The following is a 19476-nucleotide window of genomic DNA, read 5'->3' as shown; positions in this document are numbered from 1 at the left end:
TGCCTTCGTAACTACACGTTGCTAGTGTCTACCAATGTCAAATTGACTGGGCCTTTTCTTTTCCCTCCAGTAAATTAATCCTGGTCTTGTTCTTGGGGAGAAATTTTTATCTTGGTCCAAAGAAAAGTGTTTGTGATGTAGCATTTGATGCTTTCGATGACAAACAGCCCAACAATACATTTATTTGAGAAAAGAACAACTAGTTCCTAAAGTGACATCTAAAGAAGAACATAGGCTGTACTGCATTATTGGCAATGGCTTAGAATAATTTGAACTGGAAATTTGGGTTTGCAAAATCGAAGGAACAACATTTAGAAAAATTTCACAAAAAATTCTAAGCTCAACTTTGTACCACCAAAAGATGGGAAAATTCACAATGGGTTCAACATCACTCGCGAATATGGATGAAGAAGGAAAACATTCCTGGCCAACATAAAACGACCTAAAATGATGGTTAGGTTAGAAGAAACGAAAAACAAGCGACTATAACTCGGTCAATGAAAGGCCATGCTCCTCATTTCTACATCTCCTGCCAATTGAGCCCCGGCTTATAAAAAATATCTCATATTCCTCTCCTTCCATATGATACAACAGGTGCAAACTATCATGCATTGAATATTCATCGTCCTCCCTAGAGAGAAGTGGCGGATCTAACGGGGGCAAAGGTGGCTCAAGCACCTACCTTGGAGCCTCCTCTCTTTTCAATTTTTATACATAGAAGAGGAAAGAATAAAATAGAACTCTTACATTGTAGCTCTAAATCTGTTACTGAGGGTCTGTTTAACAGAGTTCACAGAGCAGCTTTCTGACTGAAATCAGAGGAGCTATATCAAACAGTAACTTTCATCTTTTAGCTCCATGAATGGAATCAGTGGGAGTGATTCTCTGAAATGAATTAGAAGCTGAGGAGCTGAAAAAAGCAGTTTCACCTGATTCACTTCCCGCACAGAATCACTTCCTCCATATATTTTATTTTAGAGAATCAATTTCAATCACAGAATCACTTCATTCAGAGAATCACTCTCCGCAAAAAATTTGGATCAGAAAGAGCTCTATCAAATAAGCCTGGAAAGAGATGATTCTTTTTGTTTGGCAGCGTAGTTAGCATTATATACCATGACGGATTCAATGTTCCGATGGATTCGCAGTTTTGTAATGATCACTCCTAATCTAGTACAGTCAGCATGATGTTGACTGTAATAACCTATCGCTTCCAAAGCCGCCGAACAGGAAGATAAGTACGTAGCATATTATGGGTCTACGTCTACCATTTCCCACTCTCCTCTCCCACAACTCCGCAGAATCATAGTGGTCAGTCTTCTTCCCCCAAACTAGGCGCTCTCTTGGCCACTCGTTCGACTCGCCGGCCTATCCTCTCCCGCCGTCGACAAAAGCTACCTCCGCCATGTCGGCGACGTTCCTGAACAGCCCAGTCGGCCCCAAGACCACCGACTTCCGGTGCCCCGTTTTAAACTAGGTCATCATCCTCGCGGTACTCCTTGTTGCACGTACGCAGATATCCGTGGCTTCATTTATCTAGCCGATCGAGGACAGTGCTCTGTGTTGCGCTGAGAGATTTCATGTGGATAATTGCTGATAGAAAGTGACAATTACTGCTGAGCATGATATGCAAATCGTTCTGAGTCTATGTATATAGAATAGGAACAGAACAACAAATAAGATACCACTCGGCTGGTCATTTATAGAAAAAATGCCCCGATTTCATGTGATGTGAGCTCAAAAGTCGAAACCCGTCCTTGCAGTGCCTTGTACATTTCAAGCACATCTAGTAGTTATGTGTCATCAACTAGTCTAATATCATCATCTATCATTTTGTCAAAGAACCAAACAGTAGATGTCTGGCTCGAGTCCCATTCCACAGCAGTGTATAAGCTCTTCATAAGCAAGTCTATGGAGAAACTTTGAAACTTCACTACCCATTTCAAAATCTTTCCCTTAATATAGAATTTCCTACCTTCAGAGTCTATGCAGAAAAAACCTTGGACCCGAAGCTCTATCATGAACATGTACCTAACGGGCAATGGAATACATGAAGTCGCTCCTAATAAAATACTAAACACCATATGGTAAAGCATACTAGAGTAACCTAATTCTTACACCTATAGCAATGCAATGCGCTGAACCCAGATGGATCTAAGAGGGAGGGTTACTCACGATTTTAGAGATCCCACTGCATATGCATTGGGTCCACCTTGATCCATTGTGCCCACCGGTGCAAATTGGGTCAAGGATGAGCACCTCCACGGATCTTAGATCACCTCCATCGTCAGCCGCCGAAAGGAAGTCATCTCCTTCACCACCGAGAGGAAGAGAATTGGGACTAGGGTTCGAAAGAATGAGGACGGTATGGCCCAATCAAACCACATCCGAATATGCACATGCCATTCATGAGGACTATTTGGTCAATACCAAAATACAATACTCAGGGATGGTATTCATATGGGCTCTAGACTTACAAAATGGTGTGCTTTCAATATCCACGAAATAGTAATAGCACTAGTACAATTTCGCAAATTGCAATAGCATAATTCAGAAAGAACAGATTTATAATAGTATATATCTAATTAACCCTTGATTAAACGCATTGGTATGGAACTGCATCAAACAAGATAACATCACATGTCAATAACACACGCCAATAAAAGAAATAAGCCAATAACAGCCGGCAATTCCATTTACGAACCAGCAAACTTTGCTAGAACAATCAGCCGGTCAATATAATGGAGTACTACACACAAAGGGTACGGACTCCCTCGAGTTTATTGAATCACAAACCTATCAATCCTGCCTATGACTAACCTAAAAGAAGAATCATTCTTAGAATACTTTTTTTTTGTGTGTGTCTCAGGAGCAACACCAAAATACAAGGCGTTGGCCGATGGTACCATCAAGGCAGTACAATGATCAACATTCACATCAGCATTTCCAAGAACGTCACTTAAGCTTGTATCAAGATATCTCCCAAGAAAGACTAAATATAGTTGACACGGAAAGAGTTCGACACGGAGGGAAGACAATACATCCATGATGAGACCTTAGGGGTATAAGTAGCTGCTGAGACCACCTTTTTCATTTCTCAGCCACGAGCCACCAGTGTGTATTAACTTTCGTGCAGACAATGGCAGAAATCCACCCCCCAAACGATTCCCGTTTGCTGCCTGCATCATTTCCTATGCGTATGCTGCCTTGTTTAGACAGTCAGTTCAAGTTTTCAGGTCCACATTGCCTTCCTCAAGACAAGCTAGGAAACAACCTATTCAGTTCATGAAATCGCATCCTCCAGGCTTGCTTCACACATGCATTGAGCTTGGGAAGAAAGAAATGAAGTAACCTCAAGAGGACAAAAGAGCTAGCCAATGCAAGACAGGTATCTTGATGAAGTAATCTTTCTGGTGATCTTGCCCATAAGAACAGAGAATCCTCCTGCTCGGTCCTTTTGTCATTATCAATTATATTTACCGTGTCTTCTATCCTCTCCAGGGATGTTACATCCAGTGACACAGGATTCATACCTTCAGCATTCCAAAAAGAGAAAGGTGAAATCCTGAAAAACTTTATGGAAGGATGAATGTACTAGGAGGGTGGTTCAAACTGGGAACTGAATCCTACTAAAGTACCACCATATCTACATTTCTAGACAAATTACATGCTAAATCTGCAGCACAATACCATCTGAAAGGTCAAGGTGCAACAGGACAGAAACAGCTTTCCGGGTGAACTCAATCAATTTCAGTAAATATTAAGACGTGTATCATTAGTTTCATAAATTCGAAACATCGAGCAGTAATACCTGTAACATCTTTATAGAACATAGCAAGGGAGTTCATGGTCCGAGATCCATGATAGCGCACGCGCATTGTAGAGTTCACAAGGAAAAGCGTCGGGAAGGCACGAACTCCATACCTTGACAAAATTCTGCAATTTATGTATTCAAGTGAATTTCATGCCAATATTTACTTAAATCTAATGCCCAGTATATTTCTTTCAGAACTACGCACCTTGGTTTGATACGGGATTCCTCAAAAGAAAAATGAGCAATTGTTGGGAAAAAGGATGACAGCTTTTGAAAATCTGTCCTGAACAATTTAGAAAAGGGACACCATGAAGCATAAAAAAGAATAGCAACAAAATCCTCCCTGTTCCGCAGCACAAGTGTCACTGCCTTTTGCAGAGCCCCATCGTCCCCCTGGCACGTAAAAATGGAGCATGAGGTAACAGACAAGAAGAGTAGTCCATTCAAGATTTAAGAACTAATCAAAAGGTCTGAGAAGCTAGATTAGTTGTGTAGTTTGGTTTGGCCAATCAACTTGTGATATATCTAAATGTAAAAGTAGCAAAGGAGCGATATGTACTGCAGTATAAAATGGATGCATAACCTAACTAATAGTGGTATTCTCCAAAAAGTAACATACATTCCTCTATGCAAAAGATATCAAAATTGAGCCATTGAAACAATTCAAACTCTGTAATATATTTACTTCTTGACAACAGATAACAATTGAAATCATAGCATGCATAAACAATACATCGGTTCCACATAGAAACAAACAAGCACTTAACTAATGGCATATTTATCATGATGGTGTATCAACACAAAAGAAAAGAGATTCCGTGCTCAACTAGCTTTTGCATGTATCATAAGGAATGGAGGTCAAACCGTAAAGGTGGCCCACAAGAAAATAAATAAATCGTTCTCATATTAAAACACTGACAATTACTTATGGCCAAATCAAGGACAATTTGCCTAGCACGGATCCAACATAAGAGTCCGCCAGAACTGGCATGAACTAAAAAGTGTTGTATACTAATGGATGGTAACAAAAAGAATCTCTGATACAGTCAGCTACAACTCATTTTTGCTGTCCTCAAATTACTTCCTACCAGCATCACAATCATCAAAACCCAAGATATTGAGCATAAGGAAGCAATTGCAGAGACACTGAGTTCCTTAAGTTTTCATGCCAACCAATCCTCGTTTCTGCTCTCCATTCAACTTAAAACAACAGGAAAAAAGTTCAATCCAACAGTCAGACACACTGTCACGAAGATACAGCAGACCCTCAACCTCAGCTTATCGAGAGGCTTCGAAAATTCAAACACAAAGTTTACTCAATTTTTCCATCAAATTGAACTACGACACTTAATCTTGGATAGGAGATCTTGTAAAGTTCCAATATACTAGGCGGATTGGCGCGCCTTCGCCGCGCCCTTTTTTGTTGTTGTACAGAACATGACAAAAGAAAAGTAAAAGAATTAGGTTCACCAATTTTGGGCATCTCAATATTTATTTATGAATTTATTAATATTTAACACATTCATTTAATTATGGGGAGAACAGTATTATTTTTATGCATGCACATAATTTTAATATGTAGACGACAGTAATACGAACCTAACAAAAATTTGTTTCATATTTTTTGAGTTTTAGATATTTTTCTGTGCATTTTAGATTATTTCAGCCGATTTATCAATATAACTATTATACCTTTCGCTATTTTTCTGAAATTTCCCAAAAAAATATATTATACATATAAATATACCGATATGTATATACATACATGTATATGTATATGTATACATATATGTATCTGTATCTGTATCCGTATCCATATATATACATACTTATGACCCACATGAACGATAGCTATATTGCCTTGACCCCTAGTAACGCTCCAATTCTTGGAGCTTTAATATATAGTATTGATTACGAATCCATCTTATTAGGCAGAGATTAGATTGACAGGTTATTACCCACTAGCATGTGATTCACTCCTCCGAGAGCCAAATCACAAAGCTAAAACAGAAGCCAAATTAAATCCACGCGCTCCAAACGGCAACCTAGCAAACGCAAACAGCTGGACGCTAATCTCTGCTCGCGTGATGGTGAAATCAAGAGGTAGAATCGCAAAACCAAGCTCACCTCGACTACGCCGACGTGGTGGCCCCGGAGCCCCGGCGCGGGGCATGAGGCGGACGACTGCCGCAGGACGGCGGCAGCGGCGGGCGGCCTCGGGCAGACCCCGTCCCCGGCGGCGGCGAGGAGGGGAAGGAGGAGGAGCGCCGCCGCGGAGGCCGCCGCCGACATGGGGAAACCCTAGCAGAGAGAGAGAGGAGCCGGTGAGGCCACGGGGAAAGGGTAAGGACGGGGGGAGAGAAGGCGGAAGCGGCGAGCTAGCCGGTTGGTCGCCCCCGTTTCTCGCTCTTCCCGTGGGCCTTTTTGTTTTTTTTTTTTTCGGTCTCTCGATATCTTTGCCTCTCTTTGTCTCTCCTTCTTTCGCTCTCTCCAATCGAAGAGAGTTGAAGATAGAACGAGTCGATACAGCTTATACAAATCAAAAGATGTAGGATAGGATACTTTTTCGAAAAAAATCAAAAGCTAAGCTATTTAAGGGACTAGCTTTTAATTTTGGTTTTTAACAGTTTTTAGTTAGCTGAGAAAGTGATTATGGATAAAATAAACTTTTTTAAAGAATGACGGGAAAAAGATTGTCGTGTTTTATTTAAAGAAAGAAAGAGGTTCAACACCACCAAACCCTGACTAAAACAATTGTGGACACAACATACACCCAGAAACCACATGATACAGAAGAACCCCTCAACTAAGCAGAGGCAGTGGCACACTCATAAGGGTAGCACTATCTCAGGAAGACGGCATGTGGAGGTACTAAAGACTACAACAGGTAGCGCTAAAAATAAATGACAAAGACTACTTCAACCACGCTCTCTTCATTTGATCAATGTTCATTTTCGCTAAATTTGCCACTGCTTTCGAGTCCAGCGATTGTAGCGCCAAAAATAAATGACAAAGACTACTTCAACCACACCCTCTTCCTTTGATCAATGTTCATTTTCGTCAAACTTGCCACATCTTCCGGATCCAGCGATTGCCCTCAAAAATGTGTCGATTTCTTTCCTTTCAAACGTTCCACCAAAAATACAAAACAGCTCTATTGAACTCTCGTCTGCCTTCCCTTGCAATCTTGATACGTGTGTATCACCACCATGAGCAGACACTCGTATGGTTAGCTAGAGCAGGGAGGTTGCTCCAACCAAACCAAAGAGATAAAAAGCACCACACTTGATTCGTATAGGAACAATTTTTTTGCAAGGTGGGTGACTCATTTGCGGAATGACATAGAGAACAAAGTTGTGTATGTGGCCATCCCTTCCACTCCAAATTTTTGGCCATCAGAATGTTCCCCTGCACGAGAAGCCAAGTAAACGTTTTGCATTTTGGTTTGGCATGTGCCGTCCACACAGGCTTCATATTGTAACGCTTGGAAACTCTGGCAAATTATATGTTGTAAGCACTCCGTGAATCGTATACTCCCCCTTCAATCCATCGCCAATGGATTTGGTCCATTAAATCCTCCTGGAGATGCACTTGTTGCAACATGTTCCACAATTCAAAGAACTGGGCTATCTCATCCCTCGTTGTAAGAGGGCGCATATTGGTGATCCAACTATCATTTAGTAACTCTTTGTGCATCATTCGAAGCTTTCGTTTTGCCAACTTATAGAGATCTGGGGCGATCACCCTTGGTGCCACCCCGTTGAGCCAACTGTCCTGCCAAAAAGTGTTCTATCTCCCATTGCCACAAGAAAAACCTCGGTGGAGACCATGAAAAGGTCTTGATCCATTCCGTCACACGAAATACGTAACCTAGTCCAAGGTCTTCCCGTGTCCACCAACGAAACAAAAGCCATCTGACTCTCAGAGCTCTAGCAAAGCGCTCTAAATCCAAGATCCCTAATCCCCCTAACTCTTTAGGCCTGGATGTCACCTCCCAATTTACTAGAGAGTGTGAACCATTTACATGCTTGGATTCCTCACCTTTCCACATAAAGGCTCTCCTAATGCGGTCAATTTAGCGTAGGAGCCATTTTTGCAGAGGGAAGGCCGTCAAATGGTAGGTGGGAAGGGAGGACAGGACGGATTTTACCAGAACTTCTCTACCGACCAGGGAGAAATATTTTCCTTTCCATCCTGAAAGCCAATCCCTGAGTTTGTCCAAAAGAGGTTGCACATGTATCCTTTTTAGTCTCCTTGTATGGAGAGGAAGACCAAGATACCAGCAAGGGAAATTCTTGACTGCTCCTGAAAAAATCTCTTGGATATTGGCAAGTTGGGCATCATCACATCTAATCGGGATAATTTCAGTCTTCGTAAAATTTATCATCAGACCTGAGGTGTTCCCAAAGGCCTGTAAAATTCGGTTTACAGAGCCTAGCTGATCTCTGTTAGGTTTGCAGAACAAGGCCGCATCATCAGCATACAGAGAGCAACAAAAATTTTCCTTCCTAGGGAGGACTGCCAAGAGGAGCTTCTTGTCTTCGGCCAGCTAAAACAATCATTGCAGCGGACCAATTGCAATGATAAACAACATTGGAGATAGGGGATCACCTTGCTGAAGGGCTCTTGCATGATTGATATTAGTTATAGGCTCCTCATTTAGCATTACTCACGAGGAAGTGGTGGCTAAGAGTTGTGAAATCAAATCTGATGAGTAATGTTGGCCTGATCTTCCGATAGGTAGCGATAAGTCGGTAGGTGGAGAACTCGACGTTGATGATCCAAAGGCTTCGACCCGAATAGATCGTCTCCCTTGCAATCACTACACCACAGCTCCGATGGTTATCAACCGTGTCGCGCGGTTGATCTCGCCAAGAAGGCTCAATTTCTGCAAGCGTATCGAGAACACAAGCAAGAACGTAGAAGATGCAATCTGAAATATTGCGAATTGAATTCAAGCACTCGAAGTTGGGGTTCCACAAACACTTGCGGCGGCCTAGTCGGTCCGGAACAAGAGCGAAAATCTCACAACTGTGTGTAGATCAATATCTAAGCAAAACTCAACCCTAATTAGAGTGGCGGCTACTATATATAAAAGACTAGGATCGGCCAAGGACCCCTGGACGTGTCCCTAATGGACTCCAACACGTTACACGGCCCAACGGCCCAAAAGATGGTGGCGCAGCACCTTAACAGATTCTGGACGTCGCCTTGTTTCGATGATTCCTGTTGGCTCAGAAAGAATTCGGACATGGGACTAGTTCCGTTGAGAAGCTTATCTCCTTAGCTTTCCAACCATGTGTAGAACATTGAAAACGGAGTCCGTATGCATCCTGGGCGACGATTTTAGTGCAGGCTGGTCCTGGACTCCGAAACGGACTCGAACTTGATTGGACTTCCACCTTGGCTTGGGCGCCCTTGCTGTTCTTCTCCCGTGTTCCTAAGTAATAATACATCACAATTATTCAGTAGCATCCCATCCTTATCAAAATATAAAGGAACACTAAGGAACGAGCTCACCTCATGATTTAGTTGACGTGCACGAGCTCGTGTCAATAGACCTATTGTTGGAGGAATACTCGGTGTGTGTGTATCTGAAAGAGTGATGTCCTCATCAAAATCTTTCCAACGGACTCCAAAGCCCAGCATGTCGAGGACCTCGAGCAAGTAAGGCCAACTTACGGAGTCGAAGGCCTTTGCTATATCCAATTTTATAAACAGGGATGCAACCTTTTGCCTATGCGGTTCTTGTATGATGCCTTGCACATAAATGAAATTATCGTGGATGCACCTTATTTTGATGAAAGCATTTTGGCTCCTCAACACAATCTCGTTTAGGCGAGGTGCCAGTCTATTGGCAAGCAACTTGGAGACGATCTTTGAGAAATTGTTGATCAGACTTATGGGCCTGTAATCCATTACCTTTGAAGCATCATCCCTTTTCAGAAACAGAACGATATTTGCATCATTTAGGAGGTGGAAATTGGCTCATCTTAAATCAAAAAAGGCCCGCAGAGCGGCAAGAATATCCTGGTTGATGATGTTCCAGCAAGTTTTGTAGAATAGACCAATGTAGCCATCAGGTCCCGGTGATTTTTCGGAAGGGAGAGATATGATAGTGAATTGCACCTCTTCTTCTTCAAAAGGGTGTTCTAGTTCACTGAGATCATACTAGGAGTATTGCAAAGCTTCCTAGTTAAGGCCCACTGACATGTCTCTTTGCTGTCCTAATGTGGTTGACGAAGTACGCATGTAATTCTTTTGCCTTTTCCTCCTTAGTGATATTTGTACCTGTCTCTGTTTCTAATTTTTGGATAAAGTTATTTCTCTTCCTTACATTTGCTCTTAGGTGGAAAAAATTTGAATTTGTGTGAGCTTTCCGAATCCATGTGAGGTGCGAGTGTTGCCTCAGGTGGGTCTTTTCAATGGCCACCAAGGCGATAGTTTTGCTTTTCAAGAATTTCCTGAATTTAATTTCATCTGTCAACAGATTGTGTTCTTCCTCCGCCTAGTCCAGCCTCAGAATCACCTCCTGTGCAACAGTCAGCCTTAGTCTAGTATCCCCAATTGTCTTGCGCTTCCAGTTGCGTAGATCATTCTGTAGGCAAGTAAACTTTATGTGGAGCTTGAGCATTGGGTCACTTGAGTACAGGCCTGTTCCAACTTCTTTGAACTGCTTCGGCAAAGGCTGGCATCCTGACCCTGTAGGACTCAAACCTGAACCATGAAGACCCTTAGAGACTTGATCGCCCAGGATAAATAACGGGCAGTGGTCTAAACCACCGGAAGATAGCGCCTCCATAAAGGTGTTAGAATTAGCTCCTATTCTGATGTGTAGAAGCAACAATCAATCCTAGTAACCGTCGCTTCGGTTGCTGGTTTGACCAAGTGTACTTCCTACCATTTAGTTTCATTTCATGGAGCTGAAGCTTGTCCAGGGCATCCCGAAAATTTCGCATCATTGCTCTATTCACTCTCAGATTGCTTTTGTCTTCCATTTTTGTAAATTAGATTGAAATCCCCGAAATTCATCCAACAAGGGTTCATATATTGCCTGAGGTCTTCTAATTCTTGCAAAAAAGACAACTTATCATCCTTTAGTTGGGGACCATATACCCTAGTCAAGGAACAAGAGCTATTGTCATTCTGCATTGTGATGTTGGCAGAGATTGTGTACATGGTGGATCTGGTGTCTGAAAGGGAAAAGAAGAAGTCGGAATAGGCTAACAGAATGCCCCCGATGGTGCCTTGTGATGGCAGACATGCATAGGTCTGGGCAAAACATGGTCCCAAGGTTTCAAGGACAAACTGTACCATCCACAACACGATCTTTGTTTCCTGCAGACAGATAATTATCGTACTAGAGGTTTCCGCTGTAAGACATACACTTGCTCTTCTCACCGGTGCATTTAAGCCACAGACATTCCATCATAAGATTTTACAATTTGCTTGCAACATGGAGGAACAAAACTCGGTGACCGGTACACAGAGAATAGAGAGGAGGTAACTGAATAACACTGGAGCACTTGCACAGAGAGCACAACTTCTTGCTGGTGGCCAAGCAGCACAAGAAGCACGACGAGTACAACGAAGTCATGAACACCGAGCACAACCGCTTACTACAGGATTGACGAATACCAGACTCTAGCTGATGACGAGCCAACTTCCACAAAGCGCCGGAGGAGAATGGCCGCAGTAACAGCGAAGCCATGGCAACATACACCCCATAACCAGGACTCCTTTACAACAACATTCTCAACACAAATCTCATTACAAAAGGGTGAGCTAGATAAAGCAATTAAATCATCACAAGAAGTAGAAACATCTACCTTAGAATTGAAATTAAATAGAGAGATAGATTGATTCAAAGAGACCTTAGTTTGAGATTCAATGCACTCAAATTTAGCCTTAAATCTTTATGCTCCTTGTTTAGCAAATTGAATTTGCACAATAATTATTCATAATTAAAAATAAAAGTAGCATGAATGTCATTAAGTGCATTGAATTTCTTAAGCTCTTTAGATTATTTCGTAAGAGCTCTTTGTTACTCATTGATCAAAAGAAGGAATTCATCATAGGAGGGAGAATCCTTATTGGATTTATCATCACTTACATCGTTATCCACACCTTTGGCCATAATACACTTGTGAGATGGCTTGATGTCGACTTGCATGATGATGACCTTAAGGAAGAGCTCTTCATGGAGGGAGAGGATGGTGAAGCTTTCATCACTTGAGCTTGACTCTTCATCGTCACTCACCCATCTTCCTAAGCTTGCGAATGCCTTGGCTCTTTCCCTTGTCTCTTTCTTGTTCTTGGTCTTCTTCTCTTTCTTGATATGATCAATTATATTGACTAAATCTTCAATGGAGATAGGATGATTAACCTTGGCATTGATCCTCTTCATATTATTCTCTAACTTTGAGAAGGGCTTGGCCATCTTAGGATCAATTTCTTTATCACTTGATGTGCTTTGATCATCCTCTTCATAGCTCTCTTCATCTTCATCTCCGTCATCTTCACTTGAGCTTAACTCTTGCTCTTGTCTTCTCATCCTTGCCTTTATGTGTAGCATTGAGCTTGCTTGCTTGTGAGAGTAAGGTTCTTGGTGTCAGATAAGGAAGAAGCTTCCACCCCATGTTCATTATCATCTCATGGGCGGTGATCTTGCAGAGCACTTGACTTGGAGTCATCTTTTTTATGTTATTATTGTCATAGATGATGGAGACTATCAACTTGTACTTTAGAAAAAGATCTTGAAGTATTCTTCTCACCACTTGATCATCTTCAATCGGTGTCAAACCTAACTCATTCATCTCATTGACAAGAATATTCAAATGTAAGTATATGTCATTAGCATTTTCATGGGGTAGTTGCTTGTTGCCATTGAGCTTAGTAACAACACATGATATTTCTCATTGCGTACATCCTTTATGCCTTCATGTATTTCAATGAGACTAGTCCAAATATCATGTGCATTAGTGAGAGAATAAACACGATATAGATGATAAAAGGATACTCTTGCCAATGCATCTTATTTCCTCTCCTTGTTGGTGATGTGTTGACTCATCCCTTCCTCGGTAACTCTCTAAACATCTAACCCTCGGACTTGCAAATATCAAGTTATTAGAATTTTCCACGTTTGTGCCATCGAAAAGTAGAGCATTATGGGAATCCATCTCAACCCCAGATGTCACAACTCACTAGGCGGTGAAGTCTAACCAATCACAATGAGACTAAGGCTCAAATACCACTTGAATTGGCGAAATCTTGTGAAAGATGTGAAGCTATAATACAAATTAAAGAGCTAGATGTGAGCGCTAGCTCTGATACCAATTGAAAGGATCAGTGATATCATAAGAGGGGGGTGAATTAGGACACTTAAAATCTATTCGGCTCCAAAAACTACACAAGATAAACCTATATCAATTTATATCTAAATGTGCTCTACATTTATCTAGTGTGTCTACACTACCGATCAATGCACTTGCAACCTATCTAAGAAGATAAATTGCAAAAATTTAAATGCGGAAATATAAATAAGATAGAGAAAGTAAACTCAGCATAAAGGATTTTTATCCCGTGATATCGATGGCATAAATACCAGCCCTAGTCCATGTTGAAGCTCCACAAAGGATATGCTCTGGTCGGCACCTGGTCACGACTCTTAAGTCACCAAGTCACAAAGACAAGGTCTCCACCCAAATTAGCTATCAAGCCACCAAGGTAAGGTCTCACCACTAGCCTCTCTTTTGGCTCCTTGCCGCCGTGATCACTTCAGAGGTTGAGCCACCAAAGAAAGGGTCTTCGCGTCCCCGTACACGCTTCTCGTCGCCGCTCCACACCAAGTCGGAGGGTCAACAAGTTTGCCGGTAAGTCACCAAGACTCTAAGGCACCAGCGTACCAAGAGGTACAAGCTTGGATCACTCCTTGATCCAATCTGTAGGCAACAATCACCTAGTAACACACTCTCTAGTCTATAAGCACTAATCACTTTCTAATGGTGTGCTTAATCACCTTGAATGATCTCTTTAAGCACTTTGGTGGTTTGGATATCTTCTCATATGTGCATGAACTTCTCAGGACTCCAGCTGCATTCCACGCATTCAAATGACTGAGTGGAGGGGTATTTATAGCTTAAAACACACGTACTAGCCGTTAACTCAACGGCTCAGAAAAGTTGTTAACACCAGATGATCCGGTGAGAATAATAGTACTAACACCGAATCATCTAGTAAGTATACTCTCACAAACTAGCCGTTGGAACCCCACTCAAGCTTCTGTGAACACCAGACACTCCGGTGTATACTTCATCTCCATCACCGAACTACCCCGTGAATATATACTTATCATCCAAGCTAACTGCATCCTCTCTGTATAAATTGCTCCAGTGTAATCATCCAGTGCACATCACTTCATCACCGGACTATCCGGTGCATTGAACTTCGTTCTTCAACACTTGACACCCTCTATGTGTAAATTAGTCTGGTGTTATGTCTCCAATGTGTACAACACATACACTGGACCTTCCAGTGTGTTGAGCTCCTTCTCTCCCTTTGCACTATTTATTATCCAGTGTGTGCAACACATTGATCACCGAACCATCCGATGCTTTGATCTTCAACTTCAATGGCTGCAAACTTCTCTGGTAGAAAAGCTCTGGTGTGTACATTTGCTAATCACCAGACCTTCCTGTGAGGTCTTCAGTCCTCTCTTCCCCTTTCACATCCCAAATCCTTAATCATGCAATCAAACATAATCATGCTTTTTAAGCATTATATTTAATTTTGTGTAATTGTAATTCGGAATACTAATGCACTTCGTTAAAAGTCAATTGGATGAGAGAAAAGAAATTTGGGAGGGAAAAGAATGAAATTCGTAGTCAAAACAGACCATTTTCTCTAAAACATGGGCCACACATGTGGGCCAACCACCCCACCTCTCTATGGGTAGCAGCCCACTCCCTCTCTCTCTCCCACCTGCTCCTGAGCTCCCTCTCCCGAGCTCCAACCAGCCAAGGCAAGAGGAGTACACCCTCTCTCTCAAACTCTCTCTTCCTCCCTCAAATCCAAGCTCAAGAGAAGGAGTGGAGGTAAGCATGTGGTACCATTGCGATCACGAGCTCATAAGCTATCCATTCCTTCAATTCATTTTCGTTTTCCCGAAGGATTCAAGCTGATTTTGTTGTCTTTTGGTGTTCTTGGTTGAAGCTCAAGGAACACCGGAGTTCTTCGATTTCCCACCATTTCCTCTTTCTCCCGGCGGTCCCCAACCTCGGCAAAGCACCTTGGGTAAATCCTCTAGGCTTCCCCTGGCTTGGATACGCATTTAGTTGGCCAACAATCCGAATTTGGAGCTAGGTGGTGAAGTTTAGGTGTTTTTGATGCTTTAGAGCTAATTTGAGGATTTGAATGAATTTGAGTTAGGAATTGAGTTTCTAGGTTGGGTAGTGAGTTCTAGGACCCTTGCCTTAGCTCTAAGATGTTTCCTTTTGGTATGGAGAAGTTCGTAAATCATTTTGGCTAAGTTTTCCCCCTCTCAAACGGGCTGTTCTGGAGCCACTCGGAGAGTCCGGGTTAACCTGGAGGGTTCGGGCGACTCCCTGCCGAAAATAACAGAGGACTCCTCCCGGAGGGTCATCCGGAGACTCCGGTACCCGGAGTATCCGGGTTGACTGTTCATCAGCTTTTTTTTCTTTTGTGCTGATAACTTGTAAAATTCATAGTAAATTCTCTGTAGCTCCAACCAATTTTGTTGGTTTCATAATAACCTCCTCTACCCATTAAAAATATCCCTAGCTATGAAATAGTTAATTAAATTTCTGAGATGAATTAATTAGGTTAAGGCTTCTTTAATTCGCCACTAATTCTTTACAAGTCCAAAATGAACGAAACTAATTTTGCTAGTCTCCTTATGACTTGTTCTATCTAGGAAAATTGTTTCCCCGCATTATGTGGTATATTTTGGGGCATTTCATCATATGCGCCTTGTGGCATGCATTGTTGTATTTTATTCATGTTTATCATTGCACGCGTCATGTTTCATAGAGCACGCCAATCCGTCGATCCCGAAGGCCGAGGGTGATCCCGACGCGCCCCACCTATTTGAGCTAGTGCATCAAGACAAGTATCTATCATATTGCACCTTTGTCGAATTGAATGAAATCTAAATATTGATAAACTATGCTTATGTATAGGCTTGCATGTATAGGGAGTCGATGTCGGGTTTTTATGGGTAAAACCTATGTTGATTGCATAATCCCTACCTTGAATTGTCCATCTATATCTTGTAGCCTTGGTAACATGGTAAATGTCTAAGAGTCGATCAAAATGCTTAGCAATGTATATGTCCTCGGTAGAAGATGAGCAATGGTTCAACCGTTGTTCGTGAGCTTAGGGCTTACTATTTGTTCACGTATATGGTTATGTGGATGTTGGTTGGATGAGTGGTGAGTATATGACGAGATGTGAGCGGTGTTAGGGGTGACGTCTACCTTGAAGGAAAGTTCTAGGGACAGTTTGGGAAGGAAACCGGGCACCGTAGACCGCTTGTATTGTTTAAGGCCGATCGTCGGAGTAGTTGGCTTTAGTACTTACCTTACTCACCACATGCCAATCTAATGGTAAGGTGAGCCGAATACCTTCGCAGCGGTGGCTTTGTGGGCCTGAACATCGACGGTGTGAGCGGGCGGGCTTGTAAGTGGTACTAGTTTGCTCCGGGAGTAGTTCTAGCACCGCCGTGCCGAGCGATGCACGATCCACATGGTTGGGGCTGGTTGGAAAAAGTTATCACGAGTACCCCCTTGTGTGCACTTTAGCGGGTGGCACAAGCCGTATGGTCCTCGTGTCGTGTGGATCCAGGAGTATCCTCTGCAGGGTGTATAAACAGTTTGAATTGTCGTGCTCTCGGTCATGAGCATGCTATTATTTTATTTGCACCCGATCGTAGAGTTCTCGTTTGTGAGTGATGGTTCGGATATGTGGTTGATGGTTCAGTTATTATGGTGATGAATGAGTTGGTTCAATTTTCTTATATGTTCAAATACTTATGTTACATTTATGTTACAGTTTCATTTATGTTCAGTTGGATATTGCAGGGTAGAATGGCATGTTTGGTTAAGTATAGGTGACATATAAGTCTAGGTTGCCTACCACATATGTTTTACTTAACCTTTTGGCATGTCCTTACTAACAGCTCAATGCATAATCCTTGGAGTCGGAATATTATATACCCATATTGTGTAAGTCTTGCGAGTACCTTCGTACTCAAGGTGCTACCCTTAAGTTGATGCAGGTATTGCTGCTGTCGAGAAAGAGGCTGTCTTTGGCAACTTCGTGCCTGCTGATCAGGGTGGCGGGTAAGAGTAGTTCATCCTACTCTAGGAGGTCGTGCTTTGGGGTGGTGCCTAAGGGCATGTGGCACCGCTCTCTTTTTTGTTGTATATGTTTCTTTCGCTGCATAGTTGTTGTTTTCCTTTTGCTGTAAATTGTTGGAAACTGTTGCATGTTTAAAGAACTTATAATATAATGTTAATTCCTCGCTCTTTATTAAGATATGTTGTGATGTATTATGTTGGAAGGCATATGTTCCGATCTTGGACACAAAACATGTGCCAAGACTACCAGAGCGGTATTCAGGTTAATTGTTGAAGTCGTGATTAAGTAAATGATCGACTTAATGATTAATTCAAATACTGTTTGGACGATTCCTCACACCCCCTTTGTCAAATATGCTCCGGTGAGTTCAACACCCAGAGCACTAGACCATTCGGTGAGGTAAATCTTCCTAGGACTTCTCCAATTGAGTCCAACTTTGTCCCCGCTATGGTGTCTTCTTCATGTATTGCATCATGAGACCTACTAACATATATTCTTGATAAATATACTAGTCTTATTAACTATGTTATCATTAATCATCAAAATCACAATAATAGCCTAATAGGACCATTTTCGCTACAATTTCCCCTTTTTGGTGATTAACGACAACACAACCAAAGCAAGTGAAAAATAATAAATGATACCAAATATAAATATCATAAGCGAGCACAAAGTCTTACCACATTGTTTGAATGCATGTTCTTACCACTTAGTCCTTTTTTTTTGGCTCCCCATTCTCCATCGTTACTATCTCTTGGCTCACCCATGCAAGAGCTTCTTCTTCTTCTTCTCGTTTGTCAACTTCGGTATTTCTAGATATCTTGTTAGTTGCTACAATCTTCTCCACATTGTTCATCTTGGAAACTTGCATCTTGCTTTAGTCATCAAAATTCTCTCCCTTTGTCAACAATCTCCCAAAAAGACTATATGCACATGTTGAACTCAAAGGGAAAAATATTAGAGCACATGGGAGAGAGCTTCACAAATTATGATCCAATTAAAAGGATACCAATTGAGCTACCTCCATGCATAATATAGCTTAAACTTCTAGTTGTACCTTTGGAGACATATTGATTACTCCATGAGACTAGAAGAGATACAACTTACAACACATGTTAGTCTCAAAATCACAACCTACAGGATATACTCCCTTTTAAAAGTGTGCATACAAGTATTTAATAGTTGTGAGATATATGCACGTGTTATTGATGACATGGAGATTTATCCTATAGATTGGATCATGACACATGAAAAATACCAAATGTAAAACTAGTGCCATGTAAATAACCTACAACTAATAAATCATGTAGGTTGCCTATGGGTTAGAGAGAATACAGGTAACCTACCATATGAAAACATGTACTAGTTATTGCATGAAATTGAAATAAGCATATGCAATCCTAGACGAGACAAATAAGTTAGAAGAAAAAAACAAAATACATGAATATAAGATGGGTATTTAGGTATACGATGATCATAATTTTCATCAAAGCATCCTTGTATGCTTGACTTCTTTGCTTGAACATTCACTTCATTTTATGAGCCAAGTCTCCAAATTTCCATAGCCGCTTTGGACTTCAAGTCTTCTTTGCAACCTAAACTGATTAGTGCCTCTTTATATTGGTGATGACTTCCTTGGGCATCCAAATGGGTTAGTTCCACCTCTAATCCTTTCTTCTAACCATGTGTGCAACCACCTTACTATTGTCCTTCTTGTTGAGCTTGTAGTAGTTGCTCTTGGTCTTAATCTTATAGTTGGGCTTAGCGTAGAGGTTAGAGGTCTTGTTGGAGAGGTTCGCCATCTTCTTCTTCTTCTTGGTCTTCTTCTTTACTTGTTTGCATTGGAAGGACTTGTGGCTTTCTTGATAACATTTGAAGCATGTTATGGTTGACCCCTCTACAAGCTTCTTCACCATGAAAGCACGGTTGTCTTGAGGAGATTGGACATATTCTTTGCCCTTTAAACTCACCAAGTCCTTCTTGAGTTTCTCCACTTCTTGCTTAAGCTCATCATTCTCTTTTGCAATGAGGTTATTAAATAATTCTACAACAACATTCTCAACACAAATATCATTGTAAAAGGGTAAGCTAGATAAATCAATTAAATTATTACAAGAAGTAGAAGTATCTACCTTAGAATTGAACTTAAATATAGAGGTAGATTGCTTTAAAGGGACCTTAGTTTTAGAGTCAATGCACTCAAATTTAGCCTTAAGCTCTTCGTGCTCCTTGTTTAGCAAATTAAATTTTCACAATAATTATTCATAACTAAAAACAAAAGTAGC

At 41.5% G+C, this 19476-nt stretch overlaps 1 protein-coding gene across 1 annotated transcript; it reads right to left on the bottom strand.

Annotated features, from left to right (window-relative positions):
* Nucleotides 1-2660: 2660 nt before the first annotated feature.
* LOC133899125 (5'-adenylylsulfate reductase-like 4) lies at nucleotides 2661-6268 on the bottom strand. Its single transcript, XM_062340069.1, has 4 exons — nucleotides 5942-6268; nucleotides 4020-4207; nucleotides 3812-3936; nucleotides 2661-3533 (listed from the first exon to the last, which is right to left on the bottom strand). Exons 1-4 carry the CDS (start codon nucleotides 6104-6106, stop codon nucleotides 3253-3255), a joined length of 759 nt encoding a protein of 252 aa, XP_062196053.1. The 5' UTR covers nucleotides 6107-6268; the 3' UTR covers nucleotides 2661-3252.
* Between the last annotated feature and the right edge of the window lie 13208 nt (nucleotides 6269-19476).

This window comes from Phragmites australis, chromosome 18, assembly GCF_958298935.1.
Source record: "Phragmites australis chromosome 18, lpPhrAust1.1, whole genome shotgun sequence".
Taxonomy (NCBI): domain Eukaryota; kingdom Viridiplantae; phylum Streptophyta; class Magnoliopsida; order Poales; family Poaceae; genus Phragmites; species Phragmites australis.
This window is presented reverse-complemented; position numbering and strand designations above follow the sequence as displayed.

What these genes read in the sequence shown, in the direction of transcription:
- LOC133899125 (XM_062340069.1), bottom strand. Translation starts at nt 6,106, where the DNA reads ATGTCGGCGGCGGCCTCCGCGGCGGCGCTCCTCCTCCTTCCCCTCCTC. An exon ending in ACCACGTCGGCGTAGTCGAG is followed by an intron (nt 4,208 to 5,941) that starts GTGAGCTTGGTT and finishes TTTACGTGCCAG; the next exon opens with GGGGACGATGGGGCTCTGCA. An exon ending in GAATCCCGTATCAAACCAAG is followed by an intron (nt 3,937 to 4,019) that starts GTGCGTAGTTCT and finishes CATAAATTGCAG; the next exon opens with AATTTTGTCAAGGTATGGAG.